This window comes from Bos indicus, chromosome 8 (assembly GCF_029378745.1).
Source record: "Bos indicus isolate NIAB-ARS_2022 breed Sahiwal x Tharparkar chromosome 8, NIAB-ARS_B.indTharparkar_mat_pri_1.0, whole genome shotgun sequence".
Lineage (NCBI taxonomy): Eukaryota > Metazoa > Chordata > Mammalia > Artiodactyla > Bovidae > Bos > Bos indicus.
In genome coordinates, this window is record NC_091767.1 from 73,726,554 (window position 1) to 73,750,174 (window position 23,621).

Sequence of the window (23,621 nt, forward strand, 5' to 3'; positions counted from 1 at the left end):
TGTATTGTTGTCTATTTTTCCCTTCAGATTTGTTATATTTGCTTAATATATTTAGGTGCTCCAATGTTGGCTGGATATATTAACAATTATACCACTTTGATGAATTGATCCATTATTCATTCTATAGTGACTTAGCAGGAGGATGAAGAATTTATTAGGGGTGTGATAATTCTGGTTGCAAAGAGTCTAAAAGAGTTTAAGGATCAACAGCCATAGGAATAGGATAAATTGTAGACAAAAATGGCAGCATGGTAGATAAAGCATTGATTTGGAGCTCGAGATGAGTCAGTTATTTAATTCTAGGCCTCAGTGTAGCAAATCTACTGGCTCTGGAGCTAATAAGAAAAACAGAGACAAATTCCTATTACATAGCACAGCTGATTAACCGTAAGGGTTGTAGAGATACAGTGACTGGTATTAGCAGGTGCTTAAGCAATGGCCATATTACGTTAATTAATATTTAAAAACTTAAGATAGGGAAGGAAGGGAAGGAAATTTCAGAAGATTGCAGGATAGTCAATAGTGTCAAAGGCAGAATAAACCGAAGTGATGGTGGTTTAGTCACTAAGTCCTGTTTGACTCTGCAACCTCATGGACTGTAGCCCGCCCTGCTCCTCTCTCCATGGGATTTTTCAGGTAAGAATACTGGAGTGGATTGCCATTTCCTTCTCCAGGGTGTCTTCCCGACCCAAGGATTGAACCCGGGTCTCCTGCATTGTAGACAGACACTTTAAGTACAATGAAGCCTGAAAGGGAGGGACCACTAGTGTCTATTAGGTTCTGGGATCTTTGTGGGAGCAGTCTTGGTGGAGGGCAGGTAGCACCGGCTGTGTGCTATAAGGTTGGGGATATTGGGAATGAAGTGGTGGGGGTAGGTGGGGGAATCACAATTTGGTGCCCATGGGAAAGACAGAAGTTTGCTAGGGGGACAGGCACAAGGAGGGCTTCTTGAGTGTTTGTAAGTTCATTTGCTTTTTTGTAAGATGGGCAACCCTGATCTTAGTGAGATGAAGGCACCAGGAGGTAGACAGGACTGATAGAGACTGGGAGTGTTTCCCTCATGAGGAGGGGGTTGGCTTCCAGCGCAAAGATGAATATGGTTGCCTGGGGGATGATCAGGGCTTTTCCTTGACTGGTTTGAACCCAGGGATGGAGTTGAAGGGGAAGAGAGGCACTTAATGGAGTTTGTCTCTGGTGGGTTCAATTTTTAGGTAAAAGAAGAGGGGAGGATATCTTCCAAGGACAAGAGGTCAGAGTGGACTTCAGGAGAGGAGCGAGCTTTGGTAAAAAGCAGTTTTTGAATTGAGATATAATTCACATACCATAAAAATTTACCCCTGTAAAGTATACAATTCAGTGGCTTAAGTTTATTCACAAATTGTGCAACTATCACAAAGTCTACTTTCAAAACATTTTTAGGGCTTTCCTGGTGGCTCAGTGGTAAAGAATCCACTTGCCAATGCAGGAGACATGGGTTTGATCCCTGGTGTGGGAAGTTCCCATATGTTGTGGAGCAACTAAGCCCATGTGCCACAACTACTGAGCCTGTGCTCTAGAGCCTGGGAACTCCAACTACTGAAGCCTGTGTGGGCCCAGAGCCTGTGCTCCACAAGAGAATCCACCGCAATGAGAAGCCCGTGCATTGCAACTGGAGAGTAGCTACCCCTCATTGCCACTAGGGGAAAAGCCTGCACAGCAGTGAAGACCTAGCACTGCCAAAAATTGCAAAAATAAACAAAAACATTAAAAAAAAAAAACACATTTTCTATCATTTCCCCCAGAGAAGCCCATTAAGTAGTTATTCTCTATTTCTTCCACCTCCAGACCCTGGAAACCATAAATCTGCTTTTTATTTTTATGGATTTGCCTACTCTGGACCTTCTATATAAAGGAAATCATACAATGTATGGCCCTTGGTGATTGGCTTCCTTCCCTTAGATTTATGGACTGTGTGCATGTTTGTGTCCCCTCAAAATTCATGTGTTGAATTCCTAACCCCTATTGGGATGGTATTAGGAGGTGGAGAGTTTGAGAAGTGATGAGGTCATGAGAGTGGGGGTTCCTTGGTGGCTCAGATCGTAAAGAATCCGCCTGCAATGCAGGAGACCCTGGTTGGATTCCTGGGTAGGGAAGATCCCCCGGAGAAGGAAATGGCAATCCCCTCCACTATTCTTGCCTGGGAAATCCCATGGACAATGGAGTCTGGCGGGCTACAGTCTGTGGAGTTGCAAAGAGTTGGACACGACTGAGCGACTAACACTAATACACTAGGTCATGAGGATGGGACTTCCATGATGGAATTAGTGCTCTTCTAAAAAGACAAAGAGGTCTCCTCCTCTCTCTCTCTTTCTCTCTCTGTCATGTGAGGATACAATGAGTAGAGGGCTCTCTATAAACCAGGAGGGGAACTCTCACCAAAATCCAACCATGTTGACATCCTGATCTTGGACTTCTGGCCTCCCGAACTATGAGAAATGAATATTGCTTAAGCCACTCAGTCGGTGGCATTTTGGTACCGCAGCCTGAACTTGCATAATGTTTCCAAAGTTCATCCAAGTGTAATATGTATTAGTTACTTCATTCCTTTTATTTTTTCTTTGGCTGAATGATAGTTCGTTGTATGGTTGTACTACTTTTTCATCAGTTGACAGGCATTTGGATTGTTTTAATTTTTTGGCTATTATGAAAAATGCTGCTATGAATATTCATGTGCAAGTTTTTATATGGACATATGTTTTCAGTTCTCTTAAATATATGTCTAGGAGTTGAATTGCTGGTTCATATGGTAGCTCTATGTTTAACTTTTTAAGGCCCTGCCAAATTGTTTTCCACAGCGGCTGTCCCACTTTACAATCCCATCAGCAGTATATGAGGGGTTCCAATTTTTACCCGTCCTCAATAGCACACTTTTTTTAGTGGTTTCTTTTTTTTTGGCTGTGCATGAGCTTGTCTAGTTGCCTCAGGGCATGTGAGATCTTAGTTCCCCTACCAGGGATCAAAGGCACATCCCCTGCATTGAAAGATGGATTCTTAAAGGAACACCAAGGAAGTCCCCCTTCCCCCCTACCTTTTTTTAAATAGTATTTTAGATTATAGCTAGCCTACTGGATGTGGTTTTGATTTGCATTTCCCTAACAACTAATGATGGGAGATAGTGATGGACAGAGAAGCCTGGCATGCTGCAGTTCACGGGGTCTCAAAGAGTCGGAGATGACTTAGCAACTGAAAAACAGCAGCAACAATGACTAATGATGTTGAGCATTTTTCTGTATGCTTGTTGGTCATTTGTATATCTTCTTGGAGAAGATCTATTGGAGAAAGATCATTTAAGTCCTTTGTCCATTTTTAAACCAGATTGTCTTTTTGTTGTTGAGTTTAGGAGTTCTTTATATATTCTGGATTCTAAACACTTATCACTTATAGGATTTGCAAATATTTTTTCTCATCCTGTGAAGTGTGTTTCCACTTTCCGGATAGTGTCCTTTGATGCGCAAACATTTCAAATTTTGATGAAGTCTGATTTATCTATCTTTCTTTTGTTGCTTGAGTTTTTGGTATCGTATTCAAGAAACCAGTGTCCTAATCTGAGGGCATAAAGGTCTACCCCTATGTTTTCTTCTTAGAGTTTTATAGTTTTATCTTTTATATTTAGGTTTTTGATTCATTTCGAGTTAATTTTTGTATATATAAAGTACATGTGGACCTTAGAGTGATCCATCTAAGTATAATTGACAGAAGTTTAGGAGTTCAGAACAATTTGCTGGTCCCACTTACTTCTCACCAGAAAGGGAAAAAAAAAAACACCATTAATTATACGATGAGTGTTCATGGGGCCTCCAGGTCTAAAGAGGAATTTGAATTTGAACTAGAACCTTTCAGAAGAGGGGACAGAGCACTTGTCCATGGTTATTTAATTTAATGGTACCTGATATAATCCCGATTCCTGGCTCAGCCACTTACTAGTTTTGTGTCCTGGAGAAAGTTTCCTAATCTCTTTCTGTTTCCACCTACCTCACAGGGGTTTTGTGAGTATCAAATACAAGTAATATGAGGATTAACTGGAGCTAATACATGTAAAGTACTTAGAACAATGCCTGGCTCAGTGTGTGTGTGTGTTAGTCACTCAGTCATGTCCGACTCTTTTGTGACCTCATGGACTGTAGCCTGCCAAGCTCCTCTGTCCATGGAATTCTGCAGGCAAGAATACTGGAGTGGGTTGCCATTTCCTTTTCCACCAATGTAGAGACTTTCCTGTCAGTCCAGTGGTTAAGAATCCCCTTCCAAGGCAGGAGGTGGGGAACATGCCTCAGGGCCAAAGAAACAAACATAAAATAGAAGCAATATTGTAACAAATTCAATAAAGGCTTCAAAAATGGTCCACATCAAAAAAATCTTAAAAAAAAAAAAATTACCTCCAATGTAAATGGTACATCTGTCTATTTGTCTCAGTACTACCTGCCCCGACCCCAGTCTTAGCCATGATCAACTCTCCCCTTCAATTCTTTCATTCTGCAGCCAGAATGATAAAGTATGAATCAGATTTTGTTGGTTTCTTGATTAAAACCTTTATATGGTTTCTTTGTAAACATGGAGTAAAATCCAAATGTATTTCCATGGCCTAGAAAGTTCTCCATACGTGGCCTTTACCTATTGCTTTAACTTCAGCTGTACAAGGTGGATATTTCTATGTAACAAATGACCCCAAAATTTAGTGGCAAAAATGAGGGATGGTATTATTATGCTCATGGATTCTGTGGATCAAGAATTTGAATACAATGGAGCAAGACTATATTGTCTTTGCTCCACAATGTCTGGGGATTCATTTGGGGAAACTTGAAGGGCTTTGGTGACTTCCCTGGTGGCTCAGATGGTAAAGAGTCTGTCTGCAATGTGGGAGACCCGGGTTCAATCCTGGGTCAGGAAGATCCCCTCGAAAATGGAATGGCTACCCACTCCAATATTCTTGCCTGGGAAATCCCATGGACAGGCGAGCCTGGTGGGCTACAGTCCATGGAGTCACAAAGAGTCGGGCACAACTTAGCGACTGAACAGTGACAACAACATCAGGATAGAAGTGGCATGAAAGGCGATGTCATGTCAGAAGTGGTTCCCTTTCTTAGACATAGACACACAGCTGTTGATTTATTAGCTATTGTCATACAGCCAAGGTGGAGGTCAGAAGGACAATTCATGCAGAGTTCCATATTGTCTCAGGCTTCTCAGGGCTGTAACTTTGTGAGTCATGGGGACTTGACAGTGGATGGAGAATCTCACCTCTCTGCCCTGTTTCCATCCACTCTACCCCTCTGTGTGAGGAGTAGGGAGGCTTCCCTGGTGACTCAGACGGTGAATAGTCTATTTGTGATGCTGGAGACCCAGGTTCGATCCCTGGGAGGAGTAGGAGTTTTATGCTAACACCTTGAGGCAGAACTCTTGGTTCCTGCAGTGGGAAGGGGCTGTGGTCTGTCCTAGGTCCTCCTGCAACAGGATGGATATGGAAGGGGATTGACTCATGTGGAGATTGACTCTGGTGCTTAGTTGGGCAGGTACCATCCATCAAAGAGTTCAGCTCTTTTTTGGGTCACTTTTCAGGCAAAATGGTGGCAATGGGTGGCATTTGTGGGGGCATCTCTAGGGTGCAAAATGGGCTTTCTTAGTGGCTCAGATGGTAAAGAATCTGGCTGCAATGCAGGAGACTTAAGAGATGCGGGTTCAACTCCTGGGTGGGGAAGATCCCCAGGAGAAGGAAATGACTACCCACTCCATTATTCTTGCTTGGAGAATCCCATGGACAGAGGAGCCTGGTGGGCTACAGTCCATGGGGTTGCCAAGAGTCAGGCATAACCAAGTGACTAACACATTGTAGGGTGCAAAGGCCAATGTTTCATCAGTTAAGCCTAACCCTGGGATAGGATCTGAGAGTAGGATTCTGAGGAGCACCGGTTGGTAGACCAACCGGTGCTCCTCAGAATCCTACTCTCAGAGTAGGTTGGCAGCTATTCCAGGGGAGGGCTGCCATTTTTCAAGAGGTCCTCCTACCAGTAATCCACCCACCTGGAGTGCAGCCTGAAATCATCTGGGGCCACTGTCTTCTTTATGCTTTGATGAAAGCCATAGCCTGTCATATTCCAAATGGCACTGTCTCTCTCAGCCATGTATTAGCTGATTGGGCTCAGACTGCTATGAGCAGGCATGGTTGTCATAGGAGAGCAACTCAAGGTTGTAATTTAGACAGACCTGGAGGAAGGTATCAGAAGGACCTGCCATGGTTGGGGAAGGGAGAATCAAGCATTTGGTCACGTGTCCCTGTCTGAGTTGTAAAAGCTCTGAAAGCACAGAGATGCTGAGTCACTTCTCTATTGTTCATGGCGATGCAGAAGACAGGTTGGATCATGGCCAGCTGTCCTGCTTCTCGCTGTCATCTTGAGAACCAAATCAACCTTCACAAGCAAGTAGGGGACACTTCCTGAGTTGTTGCAGTAGGAATTGCTGCTGAGTATTAGCCTGCATGTGTCGCTTCAGTTGTGTCCAACTCTTTGCGACACTATGGACTATAGCCCTTCAGGGTCCCCTGTCAATGGGATTCTCCAGTCAAGAATACTGGAGTGGGTTACCATGCCAGTGCAGGAGTATTAGCCTTGGTAGGCTGAAATAGAGATGTAAGCCAGCTGCATTTTGGCCAATGAGATATAGATATGCATAGCTGGAGAGAGTGGCTTAAGCTGGCAATGGCTGTGGGTCCCAATGCTGCATGCTGTGTTTTCTTTTAAAAATATTATTTATTTATTTTATTTATTTGGCTGTGTTGCATCCTAGTTGTGGAATGTGAGATCTTTCCTTGTGGTACACGGACTCTCTAATTGTGGTGCTTGGGCTCAGAAGTTTTGGCCTGCGGGGCTTTGTTGCTGTGAGGCGTGTGGGATCTTAGTTCCTAGACCAGGGATCAAACCTGTGTCTCCTGTATTGCAAGATAGATTTTTAAGCACTGGACCACCAGGGGGAGTCCTCTGCATGCTATGATTTTTATTATGACTTTGCAGCCTGACAGCATTTTGCTGCATCTTTGTAGGAGAAATGACAGTGGCTTGGATGAACTCTTTCTCACTGCTCTTCTCCATCACTCTGATATGGAGGTCATTGTATGAATGCCCAGATTTGGTCTCCCCAGCAAATGATGACTCAGGAGATGATCTGCGTGAGGCTTGCACTATGTCTCTCAGCTCTGGCCTTGACCCCAAAGGAGGCTGAAAGGAAGGGGCTCAAACCAGTGGCTTTCCAGGGGTCATGAGTTTAGAATTCACACTACTTCTGTTCTGATCATAACCTTGATCACCTACCAAATCGTGAACACTTCTGGTATTCTGTAGGCAAAATGGCCAAATGACTTGATAGGGCATAACGAGAGGAAAGATAGCGAATGGGAGTGGGCAGGATAAGGAATTTACGTCCCAGTGCTGGATTGAAAGGACATTTCACTAGGTGACCTTGATTGTCCTGCCTTTGCCTACCTAAACTTCCCACATACCAACCTAGAAGGGTTTTTGTCACACTGGAGGATGCCAGTGCTATCAAAGTGTTCTTTGTTCAAGCTCTCCTATCCCATTCCCATGAAGGAGAAGTGTCTGGAGATACATCCACTGATTCTAGAGGTTTCTGCAAGGTGGAGAGTGTCTCTCCCAGAGAGGACATAATCCATCTATGAATACAGGGTGGTACTGGTAGCAGGTTAAGTTGCCCAAGCCTTAGTGACAGTTCCACAGCCTCCTTTACTGGGAGAAAATGCTTGTCTTGAGTGCCCATTCGTCCTCCTGGCAGTTTTCACTAAATAGATTGGACCTAAGACAGAGCCTGGTTGTAAACTGTGTGCAGTAGAAGGTCATTTTAGACTCAAGTTCCAGTGTAACTGTATGTGATTACTGGGACATTTGCTCAAGGAGCTTATTTAGTCATTCATGTATCCATCATTTCCCCTCCTGTCAATCCATCCGTCCACTCACCAATCCATCTCTCCATCCATCCATCCTTTCATCCATTCATGTGTCCACTCACCCATCCATAATCCACCTATCTACCCACCCATCTGTTCTTTCAAAACTTGCTGTGTGTTTATTGTCTACAAGATACTATGATGGGTGCTGAAAAAACAGTGTCATCTCTGTCCTCCAGAAGCTTATTGTCTAGGAGAAGAAGACAATGTGTAAAGAAATAGGCAGAGGAAACTGTTTCAGGTGCTTTGTGAGACGTCTGTGCTGTATAACAGAAGGAGTGGTCAGTTCTACTCAGGAATGGGGTCAGCAAGGGATGGGTGTATTTGGAGAGACACAGATGTGAGTACAGACACTGAGGCTATATGCAAGGGAAGTGAAGGGTTTTAGTGTGGAGCATGGGGTGAGCACTAGGGCCGCAGAGCGGGCTGAGGAAGGCAAGGGCAGAAGCAGAGGCTGGGCTAGTCACAGGCCGGGGATGTGATGCTAAGGGTTAGGGGTCTTAGCCCACAGGGACTGTGAGCAATTCCAACGTGATAAGCAGAAGCGTAAATGATACGGCCAGCTTTGCACTTTTGTAAAAGTACTCTGACTGCAGGACCGAATAGACTCAGGAGCAGGGTCCCAGTGAATTAGGCCTGTGAGAGATGGTGACAACTCAGATGAGCGCCGTGGCCTGAGATGGAGAGGAGACAGGAGGCGAGAGAAAAGACACCACCTTCTCTCAGCCCTCCAGGATTACCTTCTTCCTCTCTCAGCTCACTTACTTTGAAGTGGCCGTTTTACCAATTTCACTCCATTTTTCAATTCTGGAGGAACAGAGGGGAACTGCTGAGCTGGATAGACAACAGTGCAAGCTCTCCAGTTCCTCCCCCAGTGGGACTGCAGCACCCACACGAAGTCAGCCTTGCCCGTGATTATAGCATCTGGTCTAAAGGCCCATGTCCTCCATGGGGCGTCTGCTAGCAGCACGGCGCCTGTTGGCTGTTCCTCCTTTGCTGACTTTCTTCTCCGCTTCTGTCTCGTGAGGGCCTACTCTGTTTCTGGAGGGAGGCCAGCCGTGCTCACAAGGATTTGGATGGGTCTCTGGGGACCCATAAGTCTCTGGGAACACAGAGCCCCCAGCCCAGGCCTGGGGCACACTTTTCTGGAGCTGGTCAAGCACACATGCCTCACCCGATGGCCTAGCCAAGCACAGCACCTTGTAGCATAAGGAGGGGCTGTGTGTGTGGAGTTTGTGATCTTCTTGGGCTGCCCACGGTGGATAATAAACTCTGGCCCATATGTGCGTGCTCAGCTGCTCAGTCGTGTCCGACTCTTCGTGACCCCATGGACTGTAACCTGCCAGGCTCCTCTGTCCATGGAATTCTCCAGGCAAGAGTACTGGAGTGGGTTGCTATTTCCTCCTCTATGGGATATTCCCATCCCAGGGATCAAACTCACATCTCCTGCACTGGCAGGTGGATTCTTTATCACTGTGTCGCCTGGGAAGCCCAACCTCTGGCCCACTTGAAAACAAACAGTGGGTGGGTCGAGGAGAGGAGGGAGGAAGAGGGGAAGGCAGAGCAATCTGATTAAGGGGAAATTCTGCATTTCTTGAAATCTTTACAATATCCAACTGGACTACTTCCAAGAATTCACAGACTAAAGCCAACAAATCACCCCAAAGAGGTCTCTTGGGAACCCATTTGAGCAAATAGGCAAGAGGCATGGAGTGTTTTTGAATCAGCGAGTAGATCTCAGTCTGTGAACATGGCTGGGTTCTTTTAAGGGACTTAAACTCCTGAAACTGACACTCTCTGGGCACAGAGTTCTCCGTTTTTCTTGGTCCTTTTTTGAAACTGACACAGCTTCTGATTCAAGGAGGGCCCAGGTTGATGAGGATCTGCTGTTATTTTCTGGATGTGGGGGAGCATGAGTGGGCTTGGGAAGGGAAGCAGACTGCAGTGCCCACAACTGGCCTGCAGGTAGACCTGAGCGGCAGAATGCCTTTGGAGGGAAGATGCCCGTGGGAAAGGGCTCTGCCTGCTCTGCAGTGGATAACTGGAGCCCAGACACACGACCAACCCAGTGAGATGAATTCTCACCACCTGGCATTTTGTTTTATGTATGTATATATGTGTGTATATATATATATAATTTATTTTTTTTTAGAAAAGATAGTACCTATATCTTAATGAACAGTCATTCTAAAATGCTGCTGACATAACTGAATTTCTTATAAGTTTTGCAAGGATTTGGAGAAGGGAATGGCAACCCCCTCCAGTATTCTTGCCTGGAGAATTCCACAGACAGAGGAGCCTGGCGGGCTTACAGTCCATGGAATTGCAAAGAGTCTGACACAACTGAGTGACTAACACACACTTTGCAAGGATTATATCATTTTTTTAATTAATAAAATATTTGCCTTTATTTTTTACCCTCTTTTTTGTTAGCTAATCTTTTTTAAAAATTTATTTTTAATTGGAGGATAATTGCTTTACAATATCGTGTTGGTTTCTGCCATACATCAACATGAATCAGCCATAGGTGTACATATGTCCCCTCCCTCTTGAGCCTCCTTCCTATTTCTTACCCCATCCCACCCCTCTAGGTTGTCACAGAGCACTGGGTTTGAGTTCCCTGCATCATACGGTATATTATTATAATTATTATTATTATTTTCTGTGACAAACCCAAAGCATGTGGGTGAGATCTTAGTTCCCAGACCAGGGATCAAACTTGTGCCCCCTGCATTGGAAGCATACAGTCTTAATCACTGGGCTACCAGGGGAGTCCCTCCCCATCTGGCATTTTAAAAACCTGGGGTTCACATCAGGGTAGGAGAGGTTGTCACTCAGGCTGCAGGCTGGCTCAGCGGGACAGCGTGGCCCGGGGACACCTGCACAAGGCCGTTGCTGGGAAGGGCGTGCCATTGGTTTGCTCATTCAATGTATGTGTTACTGAGTATTATGAGGTCTGTGCTGGTTGGGGTGGAGAATAAGGCCCCTTAGACAGTTTGCAGGTGAGAGGGAAGTACACGAATACACAAAATACTTCCAACTTTGTGGTCACTGGTGCTGAGGAGACGATACTAAGACAGGGAAGAGTGGTGACTGTGGGCTGACTTCAGACAGGGTGGGCAGGAAGGAGCTTCCTGCAGAGGGAGTTAAAAAAATTTTTTTTTTAATTGGAGGATAGTTGCTTTACAATGTTGTGTTAGTCTCTGCAGTATAACGAAGTGAACCAGCTATATGTACATACATATATCCTCTCCTTCTTGAGCTTCCCTCCTGCCCCCACCCCCATCCCACCCCTCTAGGTCCTCACAGAGCCCCGAGCTGAGCTCCCTGGGCTCTACAGCAGCTTCCCACCAGCCATCCATCTTACACATAGTAGTGTATATATGTCAACGCTACTCTCTCTATTCGTCCCACGCTCTCCTTCTCCCGGTGTGCCCACAAGTCTGTTCTCTGCCTCCTGCAGAGAGTATTGGAGGGTCAGGAGGAGCCAGCCCCGCTGTAAATGGAAGAAGAGGAGGAAACAGGCAGAAACCATGGGCTGCCCGTGGGGGTGGGGCGGCGGAACCCAGGAAGAGTCTGTAGAGAAGAGACAGTTTGCATTTTATTTATGGAAGCAGCCAATCAGGCTCTTCCCCTTTCAGCCCAGGGGCAGTGCATTGTGGATTCTTTGTTCACTTAAACTCTGGTGTTGATCTATCATGTTTCCAATGAGAGGAAAGCTGGGTCGCTGAGAGAAACTGAATCTCACTGGGGGATGAAGAAAGAAAGAGATGGAGAATTAATTTGGGGATAAGGGCAAGTGTCTAACACATACAGGTCCTGACTGACTGATGGACGTTCTTGGTGCCTCAAGTGGCAGCCAGAGACTGAAAGGGGTGAAGAAAGAGACTGCAGACCACCTATGCTCATTTCTTTCATGGTGGGCCCTGGTTGCTGCTAAGCAAATACTTTAATCATTCAGATAACTAGCACCTTGGGCTTGGGGTCTCCACACAGGCCTAGATTGTGTGCAACAATCCAGTTACACACAATCCAACAACAATTGCAACAATCCTCCTGTTGCTCTCGTGTGAACCCGGGCCTTGAACAAGAGGTTTCTTTGAGCTTTACACTCCTGTCCAGAAAATAAGGATATGGAGACTTACCAAGTAAGATTTGGGGGAGGATTGAATAAGATGTATTTAAAGCACCCAGTCCTTGTATCTAGACTCTGGTAGGTGCTCGGTGAATGTCGTTTCCCTCCACGCTGACTGCACTGCTAAGTTGCTCCAGTCGTGTCCGACTCTTGCGAGACTATAAACTGTAGCCCACCAGGCTCCTCTGTCCATGGAATTCTACAGGCAAGAATACTGGAGTGGATTGCCATTCCCTTCTCCAGGGGATCTTCCGAACCTAGGGATCAAACCGGCATGGCTTACGTCTAACCTGCATTGGCAGGTGGGTTCTTTACCACTAGTTCCACCTGGTAAACCCATAACAGTGTTTTACTAGAAAACAAACAGAAAGATCGTGATGATGACATTAATGACTCTTTCATAAGATGTTCCTGCTGGAGAAAGAGCAGGACCATCAATGTACTTTGGGGAGGGGAAAGTCCTGGGGAGGGATTGCATTTCGGTTCATATTCTCCAAGCTTCCTTTCCTGTAAAAGGAGGGTAGGAGTGGTCTAGACCAGCTGTCTCCAACCTTTTTTGGCAACAGGGATTGGTTTTGTGGAAGACAACTTTTCTGTGGACAGTGGAGGTGGGCGTGGACGGTGGAGGTGGGGGTGGTTTGGGGATGATTCAAGTGCATTATATTTACAGTGCGTTTTCTTTTTATTATTATGACATCAGCTCCACCTCAGATCATCAGGCATTAGATCCCAGAGATTGGGGATCCCTGGGTCTAGAGGCCAGAGGTAGACTAGTTTAAAAACATTCCTGGGTTTTACCTCTGGAGTTTCTAATCAGATGATCTGAGCTGGAGCCCCGGATGGTTCAAATGCAGAGGCAAAATCACTTTAGGTGATTAAGACCCAGATATGCTGGAATAAGCATCTCCAAGGCCCTTTTCAAGTCCTGAGTCATCATCATCCATCACGCTAGACAAGGACCAAGGGGACCAGATCACTCTCCTCATTCACCACCAGATGGCGAGCTTGAGGCACAATGGTCAGAGAGAGACGTGTCTGTCTTGGCTCTGACTGAGGGACCCCAGGGAAAATCTGTAGTCCCACAGAGGGTGCTGTGCCAGGCAGATAAAGGTGCGGGGCGGGGGGGAGGGGGGTCATTTGGGAGGATTGTGAGCCAACTGGAGATAAGAAGAGAAGGCCAACGTAGACAAGCTACTAGATTCTGTGAAGTGCATAATTTCCTCTGTGCCCTGATGTCGGCAGGATTTGGACGATGAAACTTGCTTCTTCTGCATACAGTAAGGACTTCCTCAGGACCCTTCGCAGCCCCAACTTCCAGTTCCAGCAAAGTCAGCATCTGGCTCAGAGGACCAGTCCCTCTGATCCTCGTCAGCCCCCACCCTGTCCCCCGTGGTAAAGCATGTCCCCACTGGGAAAGGCAGTAGGCAGGCTGGGACCCATTGGAGACTGCCCCTGCAGACTGCCCCTGTGGGGTTACACCCATCATGGCTCAATTCCAGCTGCAGAGAAGCAGGCAACACTTCCCTCTCAGTGTCCTAGCCGATGCCCTTAGTTTTTGGCAAGGCAGAATTCCAGTCCTTCCTCTTACCACCGCATTCATTTAACCTTAGCAGCAGGCTGCATCCGAGGCCACTGCCCTTGGCGTCTGTACTGCAGCAAAGTGAGCACTTGAAATCTTCTCTTCTTTGCCAACTATTTATATTTGGACTCTCCCTGCTCAGTGACATCCTGAAGGTTTCACTTCTGCAGAGGCGCAGGGGTGGGGGTCACAGAAGCAGAAATGGTTACCCTTGCTCCCCAGAGGGGGAAGAAGAAACCGAGAGCAGAGGTGGGGCTGGTCCAGGAGGGGACACTGCTGCCGAGGAAGTGAAAGCAGCCGTCACGCTGGAGTGCTTGAGTGACTGGGACTCACCTCCCACCCCCGGTTCCCGGCAGGTTGTAGGACCGGAACATCTCAAACACACTGGATGTCATCACTCCATGTACCCCATCCTTCTTGTACCCTTTCTCCTTCAGGCTCTTTATTAGGATAAAAGATGAGTAAGACTTGAAAGAGCTCCTAGACTGTGTGACCTCAAACTTCATTTGGTGCTCACTTGGATATGGTTCAATGGTAAAGAATTTGCCTGTAATGCGAGAGATGAAGGAGATGTGGGTTCGATCCCTGGATCAGGGAGATCCCCTGGAGGAGGAAACAGCAACCCACTCCAGTATTCTTGCCTGGGAAATCCCATGGATAGAGGAGCCTGGCGGGCTACAGTCCATGGGGTCACAAAGAGCTGGACACGACTGAAGTGACTGAGCACACACGTACCACCTGGATATAGGTTATCACTGGATTTAGGATACCGCTCCTGCTGCTCTTGGATCATGAGGCAGGGTCTCCCTTCCTCCAGATCACCAGGATGTCTGCAGCAGAACCATTTCATTAACCCATTGTCCATCACTTCTCGGGCTTCCTTGGTGGCAAGGCAGTATAGAATCTGCCTGCTGATGCAGGAGACAGAGTTTTGATCCCTGGGTTGGGGAGATCCCCTGGAGTAGGAAATGGCAACCCACTCCAGTATTCTTGCCTAGGACATCCCATGGACAGAGGAGCCTGGTGGATTACAGTCCATGGGGTCACAAAGAGTCGGACACAACAACTAAACAACGACATCACTTCTGGCTCTTTCTAGATGCTGGGGGAGGCCTATGGGAATTGGGAAGGCAAGGACTGTGAAGGGATCGTGAATGTGGACTAGGCCAGCTTATAATGCTTTAAGTTTTAACAAAATTCAGAAAAATCATGCCTGAGAATTGGTTCAACTATTTGGTTCAGGGACAATGATTTGTAACTTTACAGGCAATTTTCACTCGGTGTTCATCCAAAGACAGTGTAAAAATACTGTATATTAACAAGTCAATCAATGCAGAGTGGGTGGAAAATTCTCCCCCACATCGATTCCTTCTCTGCATTGTATTGAGCGGTAAGTATGGTAAGAAATGCAGATTGCTGACAGTTCTTGTCCTTGGTCAATTAAATCTATTTGGCACCTTCTATGTGCCAAATACTCTTAGGCTCCACTCAGAGCAGACAAATGAATTTAAACATCACATCTCTGGATATTTATGAGCTGTAATGTCAGTTACCGCTGACATTAGGTTTAGGAACCTTGTATCAGTGGATATAGAAATAAGACTGATATAAATAAGATGGATATAAAAGCTCTTGGGAGCAAAATATTTAAGGGCAAACTCATAAATAACAAGGTATAGTTAAAGCCTTTACGATCAAGCAATTCGGGAGCAGGAACATAGAACAAGAATATAAATAAACAATGTCATTAGTGGTTATTTTGCTTTAATTTGACCCACATTTACTTGTTTGTCAAGTAGTATTTTCCTTATGATTTAATAGGATACTCATTCCCCTGCTGCCCCTCACCCACTCCTGGTTGGAAATGACAGTGGGTTTTCTGGGTAGGAAGGTACATTCTATGTGTGACTTTGACCCTTTCAGGCTGACACCAATACTTGCTGACTTCAACTCACTTGGCTCTTAGCACATCGCAGAGTTGGAAGGGGAAGTGCTCCTTTTTTCAATTTTTAAGATGCAGAGCTAATTGGAACTGCAATGAATTAACCAGCTGGGAAGCTTGCTGGGTGCCCCAGAGCCTCTTTCTGCGACTTTAGAATTTACAGAAAGAGGAGTGAAAGGGTGCATCTTACACCTTCTGGAGAGACAAATAACCATCCAAAGTGGCCAGATGCAGAGAGACTTTGAAACGTGAGCCCATTCTAGCCTCAGGATTATTTTGCGTTTATCTGGCTAATCTTTGCTGAGCAGGTGTGAGCCAATTAAATAGATTTTTTTCCTCCTCTCCATGGTTGCCGGAAGGCATAGATTACGTGGGGATTCTATCTATTGTTTCATCTCTAGTAGAGAAGTTCAAGGCCAACCCAGATGTTTTAGTCATTGTACTTGACTGGGCAACCTTTGATAGACCGCTCGCGATCAAGTGGTTCAGCTTCTTCTTTCTACAGGGATTCTGAAGTAAGAGCATCAGAGAAGGACTTGGACAGAGCCAAGGGGTCCCAACCTGTTCAATTTCTAGCCCTAGGAGAGAGGCCTGTGTGGTAGCATCTCTGGCTGGGGAGTTAGGACTACCTCTGTTTTAAACGGATTCTGGGTGGTTCTCTCCATGACTCAGGATATGTTTCTTTTTGAGATCGCCTTTACTTCATTCCTCCAGCTTCTCCAGTTCATCTCCTGGCTTTTGACTTCATTATGTGAACTGGGGGGCCAGTCTATAGCAATGCACATCCTTTGAGCTCCTTGAGCGCTGTTAATCCTAAATTTCTCAACAGAATTGCAGGCAGCATAGAAATGTATTCCCCTGCCCTCCCCACACCCCTTGCCTCCTGCTTCATTCCCCTAAATCGTGTAGGTGAGAGTGACTATTAAAGAGACCCGGGCCCTAGACCGAGGCTTTTTTGGCCCCAACAGGCGCTTGATGCTCCTCCCTTGCTCCCAAGTTCCTGGCGACCCCAAGGCACAAAAGGATGTTTCAGGGCGGGGTTTCCATCCCCAGCAGCGAACTACGTCTTCCCTGGCTGCTTTCCTTCCCTGCTTAGAGCAGTGAGGGCTTCAGACTTTCTTTTCCAGCTGCCAGGCCAAGGATGCCCGAAGCCTGGCTTCCGGCTCCACTTCTCCGCAGCCTCACCACCGGCCCGCGCCTCTTCGCCCCCGGGGAGCCCAGCCGGGCGCCGGCCGCCCACAGGCCCGCGTCCAGCCGCCCCTCTCCAGGGCCGGGCGTGGCCGGCGCGGCGCCTCGCGGAGCCTTCCCGCCCCGCTCCCCTTCCCTCCGCTCGCTGCCATCTGAATTCCCCCGTCGACTCCTGGGCGGAGGCCGAGCGAGCCTTCGCGAAAGGCGAGGGCGGCGGGAGGAGGGTTCGGGCGCCCCTCCCGGGCGGCGCGGCGCCGGCCGGCCGTGCAGTCGCGCGCTCGCCGCCAGCAAAGCCATTGGCTCGGCGCAGTCACCCCACGCGGGGCTGCAGCGGCGGCCTCCGCGGATTGGCGCGCGGGCGGGCATCCACCGGGGCGCGCGCGAGCGGGTGCGTGCCGCCGGGGCCCCATCTAAGCCCACCGTCTAGGGGCTGGACTCCCCCGTCCATAACGATCACCCCTCCGCTATCCCTGCATAGCTGATGCTGCATTTGGGGCCTCTGCCAGCCCCGGTGGCCGATGCCCTGGTCCAAAGAAAGGGCGCGAAAGGCGCGCTCCCAGATCGGGCGCACGCACCGACCGCCGCCCTCGGCTGCACTGCAGCAATTCGCGCACTCGCGCCGCTCCCCTCCCCGCCCGCACTTATTTGCATATCCCACGATTGTGACCAATCAGGACTCGTCTCTCTCGAAGCGGATGGCTTTGGCCCGAGAGGAAAGGGAGTGGCTGGCGGCGCATGCGCCGCGGTGGCAGACTTGAACCGAGGCTTTTATTGCTGTAGTTTATTTCCACCCCCTTCCCTCCTGTTCTCTCTCTCTCTCTCTCTTTCTTTTTTTCCGCCCTAGCTGGGGCAGTGCTGGAGGAGAGGAAGAAAAAGAGACAGAGGATTGCATTTATCTCTTACGTTCCTGATATTTGCTATCAGAAAGACCAGCTATTCGACTGCACATTTTTCAATCCTGCAAAAAAATAACCAAGTGTCTTTCCTGGCAATTTTTGTTTTAAAGCTGCTTTTTTGAAATTAATTTTTTCCCAGGAGAGAGATGTCTTATCAGGGGAAGAAAAATATTCCACGCATCACGGTGAGTTGGGTACTTGGGCGATATGAGATCGGCCAGCAACATTTTTTTTTGTAGCACAAATGGTCTAAAGAATATTTATTTTTTTTTTAAAGCAGGGGGAGGAAGAGGAACCCAACTTTTTTTTTTCTCTCTCTCTTTTCCCTCTTGTTAGTGAAGAAGGCGATCGTGATGGGAGACGCAATCCTATGGAATTGTAAGCCGCATAGTTTCTAAGGCATTAAAATAGGAGCGTGAGTGCATTAAGGTCGTTTTAGGTAGCGCGCCAGATCCGCTGTATCCTTTTATTGTCAGAGCGAGATGCTGCGGTGCCGGCCTGCGGGGTGTGAGCAAATGGATCCCAGATTGAATATGCATGGTTGAAGCTCGGATATTGTTCTCCCAGCTGCGTGCTGCGGGGCTGGACTCCTGGAGCCTGATGGGGGAGACGGGGAAATGGATTCTTCCTCATTTCCCGCCCCCACCATAAGGGGCTTTCTGGAGCCTTCCTCCGGTTCTTCGGAAAAAGGAGCGATTTCAGCCCGGAGGCGTAATGACAGCGGAGGGATGCTGAAAAGGGCTGGGTGTACCGGGATCCTGGGGAAACGGGAAGGAAAAACAGGGACGTGGTGATGAGCAGAGGAGGAGGTGCGGGGGGTGGGGGGTGGTAAGGACGGACAGGCGTGGGCTTTTTGTTGACCAGGACCGGTTTTTGATGGCCCTATTGGCTTTCTCGCCCCAGGGTTTGGGGCTGGGATCCTGGCGGGGCTCTGGGCTCGCTTTCTTGTGTCTGCAGCCGGGGAGGCGTCTGTGTTGGCTTATACAAAGCGGGCTAGGAGGGTGGGCGTTGGGGACAGCACGGAGCCGGGCTTGGGGAGGGTAATGGCGCTGCGCGACGCGCCGAGCAGATGGCCCGGCCCGGCCTCGGCCAGACAATGATTGCAGCAGCCGGAGATGAGGGCGCAGTCCTGGGCCCTGGGGTCCTTAGTCTGTAAATCAGGAGCTCCAAGCGATGACTCTGCGATGCTTGGGAGATGAACACAGGTTCCTGTTCCCGCTGCTCCCCCGCCCCCATCTCTTCTCGCCAGTCTTAGCTCTCTGCATCCCCGAATGATATCCCGCGGAGGGAGGAACGCGAGGGAAATTCATTGTTATATAATGATAACGCGATTGCAACTGGTAGAACCCAGGGCTGAGGCGGTGACGGAAAGAAAGAATCTTTGAAAAGTCACGATGTGTTTAGGGCTGGGTCTGAGGGCGCGCTTTCACTGTGGTTTCCTCCTTAGCCACCGGCACCCCGGCTTCCACTGGATGCACAAGGGCACACCCATCCGCAGGAGAGGGATGTGGGAGCGGACGCATGGGGGAGGGGGCGTGTGCCCCGGAGGGTTTTAGCGGATGAGCTGCTAGAGCAGAGGCGGTGGCTGCTAGCTTTTTCTTGAGGGCGAGAGACCCAAAATCCCAAAGGGCCGAGCGCGGGGGCACACCACATTATGTGTTCATTGCGCCCGAGAAAGGAATCTGGGGCGTGGGGTGGGGGGCGGGTGGAGAGCAGATTTGCTGCAAGCCTGAAGTAATCCGCTGTCTTCGTAAATGAAAAAGGCAGTTCCGGTTTGACAGTGTGGGGAGAAAAAAATTTAAAAAGCAAACAATCAACAAGACTGATTTTTTTCCCCCCTCAAAAGAGCGCCCCCTTTATCCTTTAACAAAATCTGGTTGCAGGATAGTGGGACCTATAGCATGGTTTCCCTCCCTCCATCAACACGGCCAACCTCTTATGTAAGAAGCCACACGAGTGAGCTGGGCTGTGATGTTTCTCTCTCTCTCTTTTTCTTAACATGATGTTGGCTCCGGGATTCGCATGATGGCTGAGACAGGTACCGCAGTGACAAAGCGAGCAGGTGGTGAAGGGCAGGGCTTCTCCTTGCCTCCCCAAGGATATTTATCCTGTCAAAGCTGGGTACTGGGGAAGTGGGGGAGGTCATTGTAGACAGTTCATGCACTGGATCAGGTGACTTTGGGCCAGTGGTTTAACCTCTCTGAGTCTTAGTTTCTATCTGTGTCCTGGGAACAATAATCTGGCTCCATCCACCTCACAGGTTTGATTGGCAGCTGGGGTGACATGGTTTGCAGGGCAGGATTTTGTAAAGGTTTTTACATTTATTTTATGTAAATGCAGGAATTGTTGCTGCCTCTTTATTCTGTCTCTCCAAAGTCTACAGCAGAACGAAGGCCCCCACAGTGTACACAATTAAAATAATCTTAATGTTTTTCATTATGTTAGAGAAACAATAAATACTTTTTAAACCCAAGTGTGTGTGCATTTATGTGTAAAAGTCTTTTCCCCTATGTCTCAAGCAGCATGTATTTTTTTCTAAAGAGTTGCTTTAATTTTCTCTTTTTGTTAAGTGCTAAACATAAATTGCACTTGATGAAAATATTTTTAATTGAATTTTGGGTTAATTATTGTTAAAATGGATTATATTAAAACCATATTAAAAGGTCATTTAACCCTTGTGTGGAATAATACAGGTGTGTATCCGTTGAACACAGGATTTTAGCATGAGATTCCGTCAACAGCATTTGCTATAGAGATGAATCATTACATTCTTGTGACTTATGGGCTGCTTGTCATATATTTTTTTTGCACCAATTAAAATATAAGTACATGTACAGTCAATAATGTTGTGAGAGTTTTAGAACTTGTCTTCTTATCTACTTTATCTGAAAACTTTACCTTTTGCTTAACAGCTGAACAGTTAAAATGATGCATCTTTGAAGTATTTTCTCCCCACCTACAGTTGCTGTGATTTACCACAAAGATAAAGAACATACTGAATTGAAACCTTGCTATGGTTGAACCAAATGTGTTTGTGTAGAGTATCCCATGACAACAGACTTTGGTTAATTTTTCCCCCACACAAACCTCGCCAAGAATTGACTTCCCCTACTTGTAGGTGTATTTTGTTTTAAAATGAAGTTTAGCCTAAAGCTATTTAAAGTAATTGTCTTCTTTATCTGAAATGTTTTTAAATAGCTCTTTAAAGAGAGATTGTTGGGCTTTTTTTTTTTTTTTTTAATTCTTTTTTGCTTTTGGGTCTAATGGAAAGAGATTTTTTCCTCTAGGATAAGCTTTGAATTCTGCCAGAATGTTCTGACTCATCAAGTGATGAACAGGTTGCCACATACAGGTTCACCTTTGTCAGTGAGTCTTTCCCAAATTGGCTCATTTTGAGCATCCCTTTGGAACAGTGAAAGTGTTTTTAGCTCATTTGTCTTATCTTGGGTCAGGAATGCATTATGACCTTACTACTTCTTTGTTTCAGAGTGATCGTCTTCTGATCAAAGGAGGTAAAATTGTTAATGATGACCAGTCTTTCTATGCAGACATATACATGGAAGATGGGTTGATCAAGTAAGTGTAACTCATCATCTTGACAAATTTGGGTACCTTGCAGTGTTCCTAAGCATTATCTCCAATTCAGATGCTTAGTATCAGCTCTAGTGACTTCAAAGAGAGACTAACTTAATATCTGTTTAAACACAGCTTGATTGCTGGTAATTAGTGAATTTGAAAGCTCAGATTTAGGGAATTCAAAGCTACAATCAGATGCACACCCATTTCCTTAGGTGTTATGTAATTGACTATTTTTAACCAATGTGACACAACGTCTTTTTGTTGCCAAATACTTGGGTTATGATCCATTGACTATATTAAAGGTGTTCCTAGAACATAGTTGTTGTGTGGGGAGGGTAGGACAGTCAAAGGACACAGATACAAAATACAGCCTCATCTGTTACGATGGCACATCTGCTTTCTTAATCAAGAATCCAAGTTGTTGGGGCCAAAGGGTACCCAATTAATTACTAGGCCACAGAGACAAATTACTGCCTCATTCAAGGCAATTTTAGGTTTCGTTCTTTAAGTGTCAATGAACACAAATAGGACTGCCCTTGTGTTTACTGTGTATTGTGTTTCAAAGGAGAAAACAACAGAACAGTGATTGATTTAGGGTATTTTTGGACCCTAGAGGGTTAAGTGCATTGAGAACATCCCAGTATCCTCATGCCCTTCCAACTGGGACAGCTCACAGGGCTCTGGAGAAATAGCACATCTGTTTAAAGACAAACACTGTAGCAAATGACATCTTTTAAATAAGCAACATTTATCAAGGGCCAGCAGCAAGCCAGTCCAGAGGAGTGGAAAAGTGTAGTGAACGGGTCTGTTGCCTGGAAACTCACACCCTGATTTATGATCCTAAAAGAGGTTTTAACATTTCAACATTTAATGTTTTCTCCATGTGTGTTTGCTTGTGACAGTCTCAGCTCCAGGCTCTCAAATACCATGACTTTCATGTTCCATTTTCCCCCAACTGGAAAGCAGCATGATCTGGTCTGTAAGACTCTGGCGGAAGAGTGAATAAGCCCATGTGCTATTTTTAGTCATCACTAATTTGTTTTAGAACTTGACCAACTCCTTGGTGATTAGTTTTGCCTTTTCAAAAAACTGACAGAAAGATGTAGCAGAGGTATTTTTTTTAAAAAATGGGAAATGAATTCATGTCACGCATGAATGAATATTAATTAATGCATATTAATGAATTTGATTTATATTCATTATTCACAAATGAATAATTTTCTACCTCTGTTATCTAGAGTTGCTAATCATATTTTTAAGTAGTTTCTTTCATAGTGTTTACTTTTTATAATAATAATGTTATTATTTTTGCTTTGTTTTGTTTTACTCCATACCCTTTTAATACTCATTTCTCTTTGTTGAAAAGGATATGGTGAAAATAAATGTAAAGTGAAGTCAGGTCTGGAGAAAACTGTTATAGGATAAGCAACTCAACTGGGTGTGTTATGAAGTATGGTAGTATTTTATGTAAATACCTTGGTGCTTTGTTATCATTTGTTCATATGGGTTTTCTGGTAACTAAACCTTGAATTGGCCTCTGATGCCTTATTTAAATTTTGTCTTGTAGTATGCTCTACATTGCTTCTTGTGGGTAGGGAGTAGGGTACAGACATTATGAATAATAACAATACCAATAATCTGAAAAGTCTTTAGAATATAGAGAAGGAATGTTTATGGGCTTGGTGAAAGTGTCTGTCAGATGCTGTTTGATTTAGGACATTTCATTTATGATCATTATTGCCCACCCTGTTCATTTAGGCAAATAGGAGAAAACCTGATTGTGCCGGGAGGGGTGAAGACCATTGAAGCCCATTCCAGAATGGTGATCCCTGGAGGGATTGACGTCCATACCCGCTTCCAGATGCCTGATCAGGGGATGACCTCTGCTGATGACTTCTTTCAAGGCACCAAGGCAGCCCTGGCTGGAGGAACCACCATGATCAGTAAGACAGCTTACAAAGAATATTCTTAGTGCCTGAGAATCATTATCATGTGAACATGAGTCTGTGTTGTTGAGTCTTTCCTTCTTAAGGTTGCCAAACTGAACAGTGGATGGGTCTTCCAAGTAAGGGGAGTGATGGGGACAGGCCAGCCTTAGGCTCATTTTCTGTCCAGCTCTAAGGTTCTTCAGTTGAACTTGAGAATTTCAGTAGGATTAAAAAAAAAAAAGAGTGGCTTCTTGCTTTCTCTACTCTAGAGCTTTTGTCTTTCTTAGATTGAAAATGTGATTTGATCGTGATCACTTTGAAAACAACAGTCCTTGGAGTAATCTTCAGGGCTATCAATTTTGAGCCTTTGCTCCTAAGTATTTGATT

General features: G+C 46.2%; 1 protein-coding gene across 3 annotated transcripts in view; it reads left to right on the forward strand.

Annotated features, from left to right (window-relative positions):
- Positions 1-23,621, forward strand: part of DPYSL2 (dihydropyrimidinase like 2) — a 118,587-nt gene that overhangs the window by 21,687 nt on the left and 73,279 nt on the right. Inside the window, exons 1-4 of one of the 3 annotated variants that reach the window (XM_019966387.2) lie at positions 17,599-17,912; positions 18,064-18,105; positions 21,215-21,303; positions 23,065-23,249. In XM_019966387.2, the coding sequence (XP_019821946.1) occupies positions 21,284-21,303; positions 23,065-23,249 (205 nt within the window). In that variant the 5' untranslated portion in view covers positions 17,599-17,912; positions 18,064-18,105; positions 21,215-21,283. Of the gene's footprint in view, positions 1-17,597; positions 17,913-18,063; positions 18,106-21,214; positions 21,304-23,064; positions 23,250-23,621 lie in introns of those variants that run through there. The other 2 variants (XM_019966386.2, XM_070794950.1) reach the window with 2 other exon arrangements.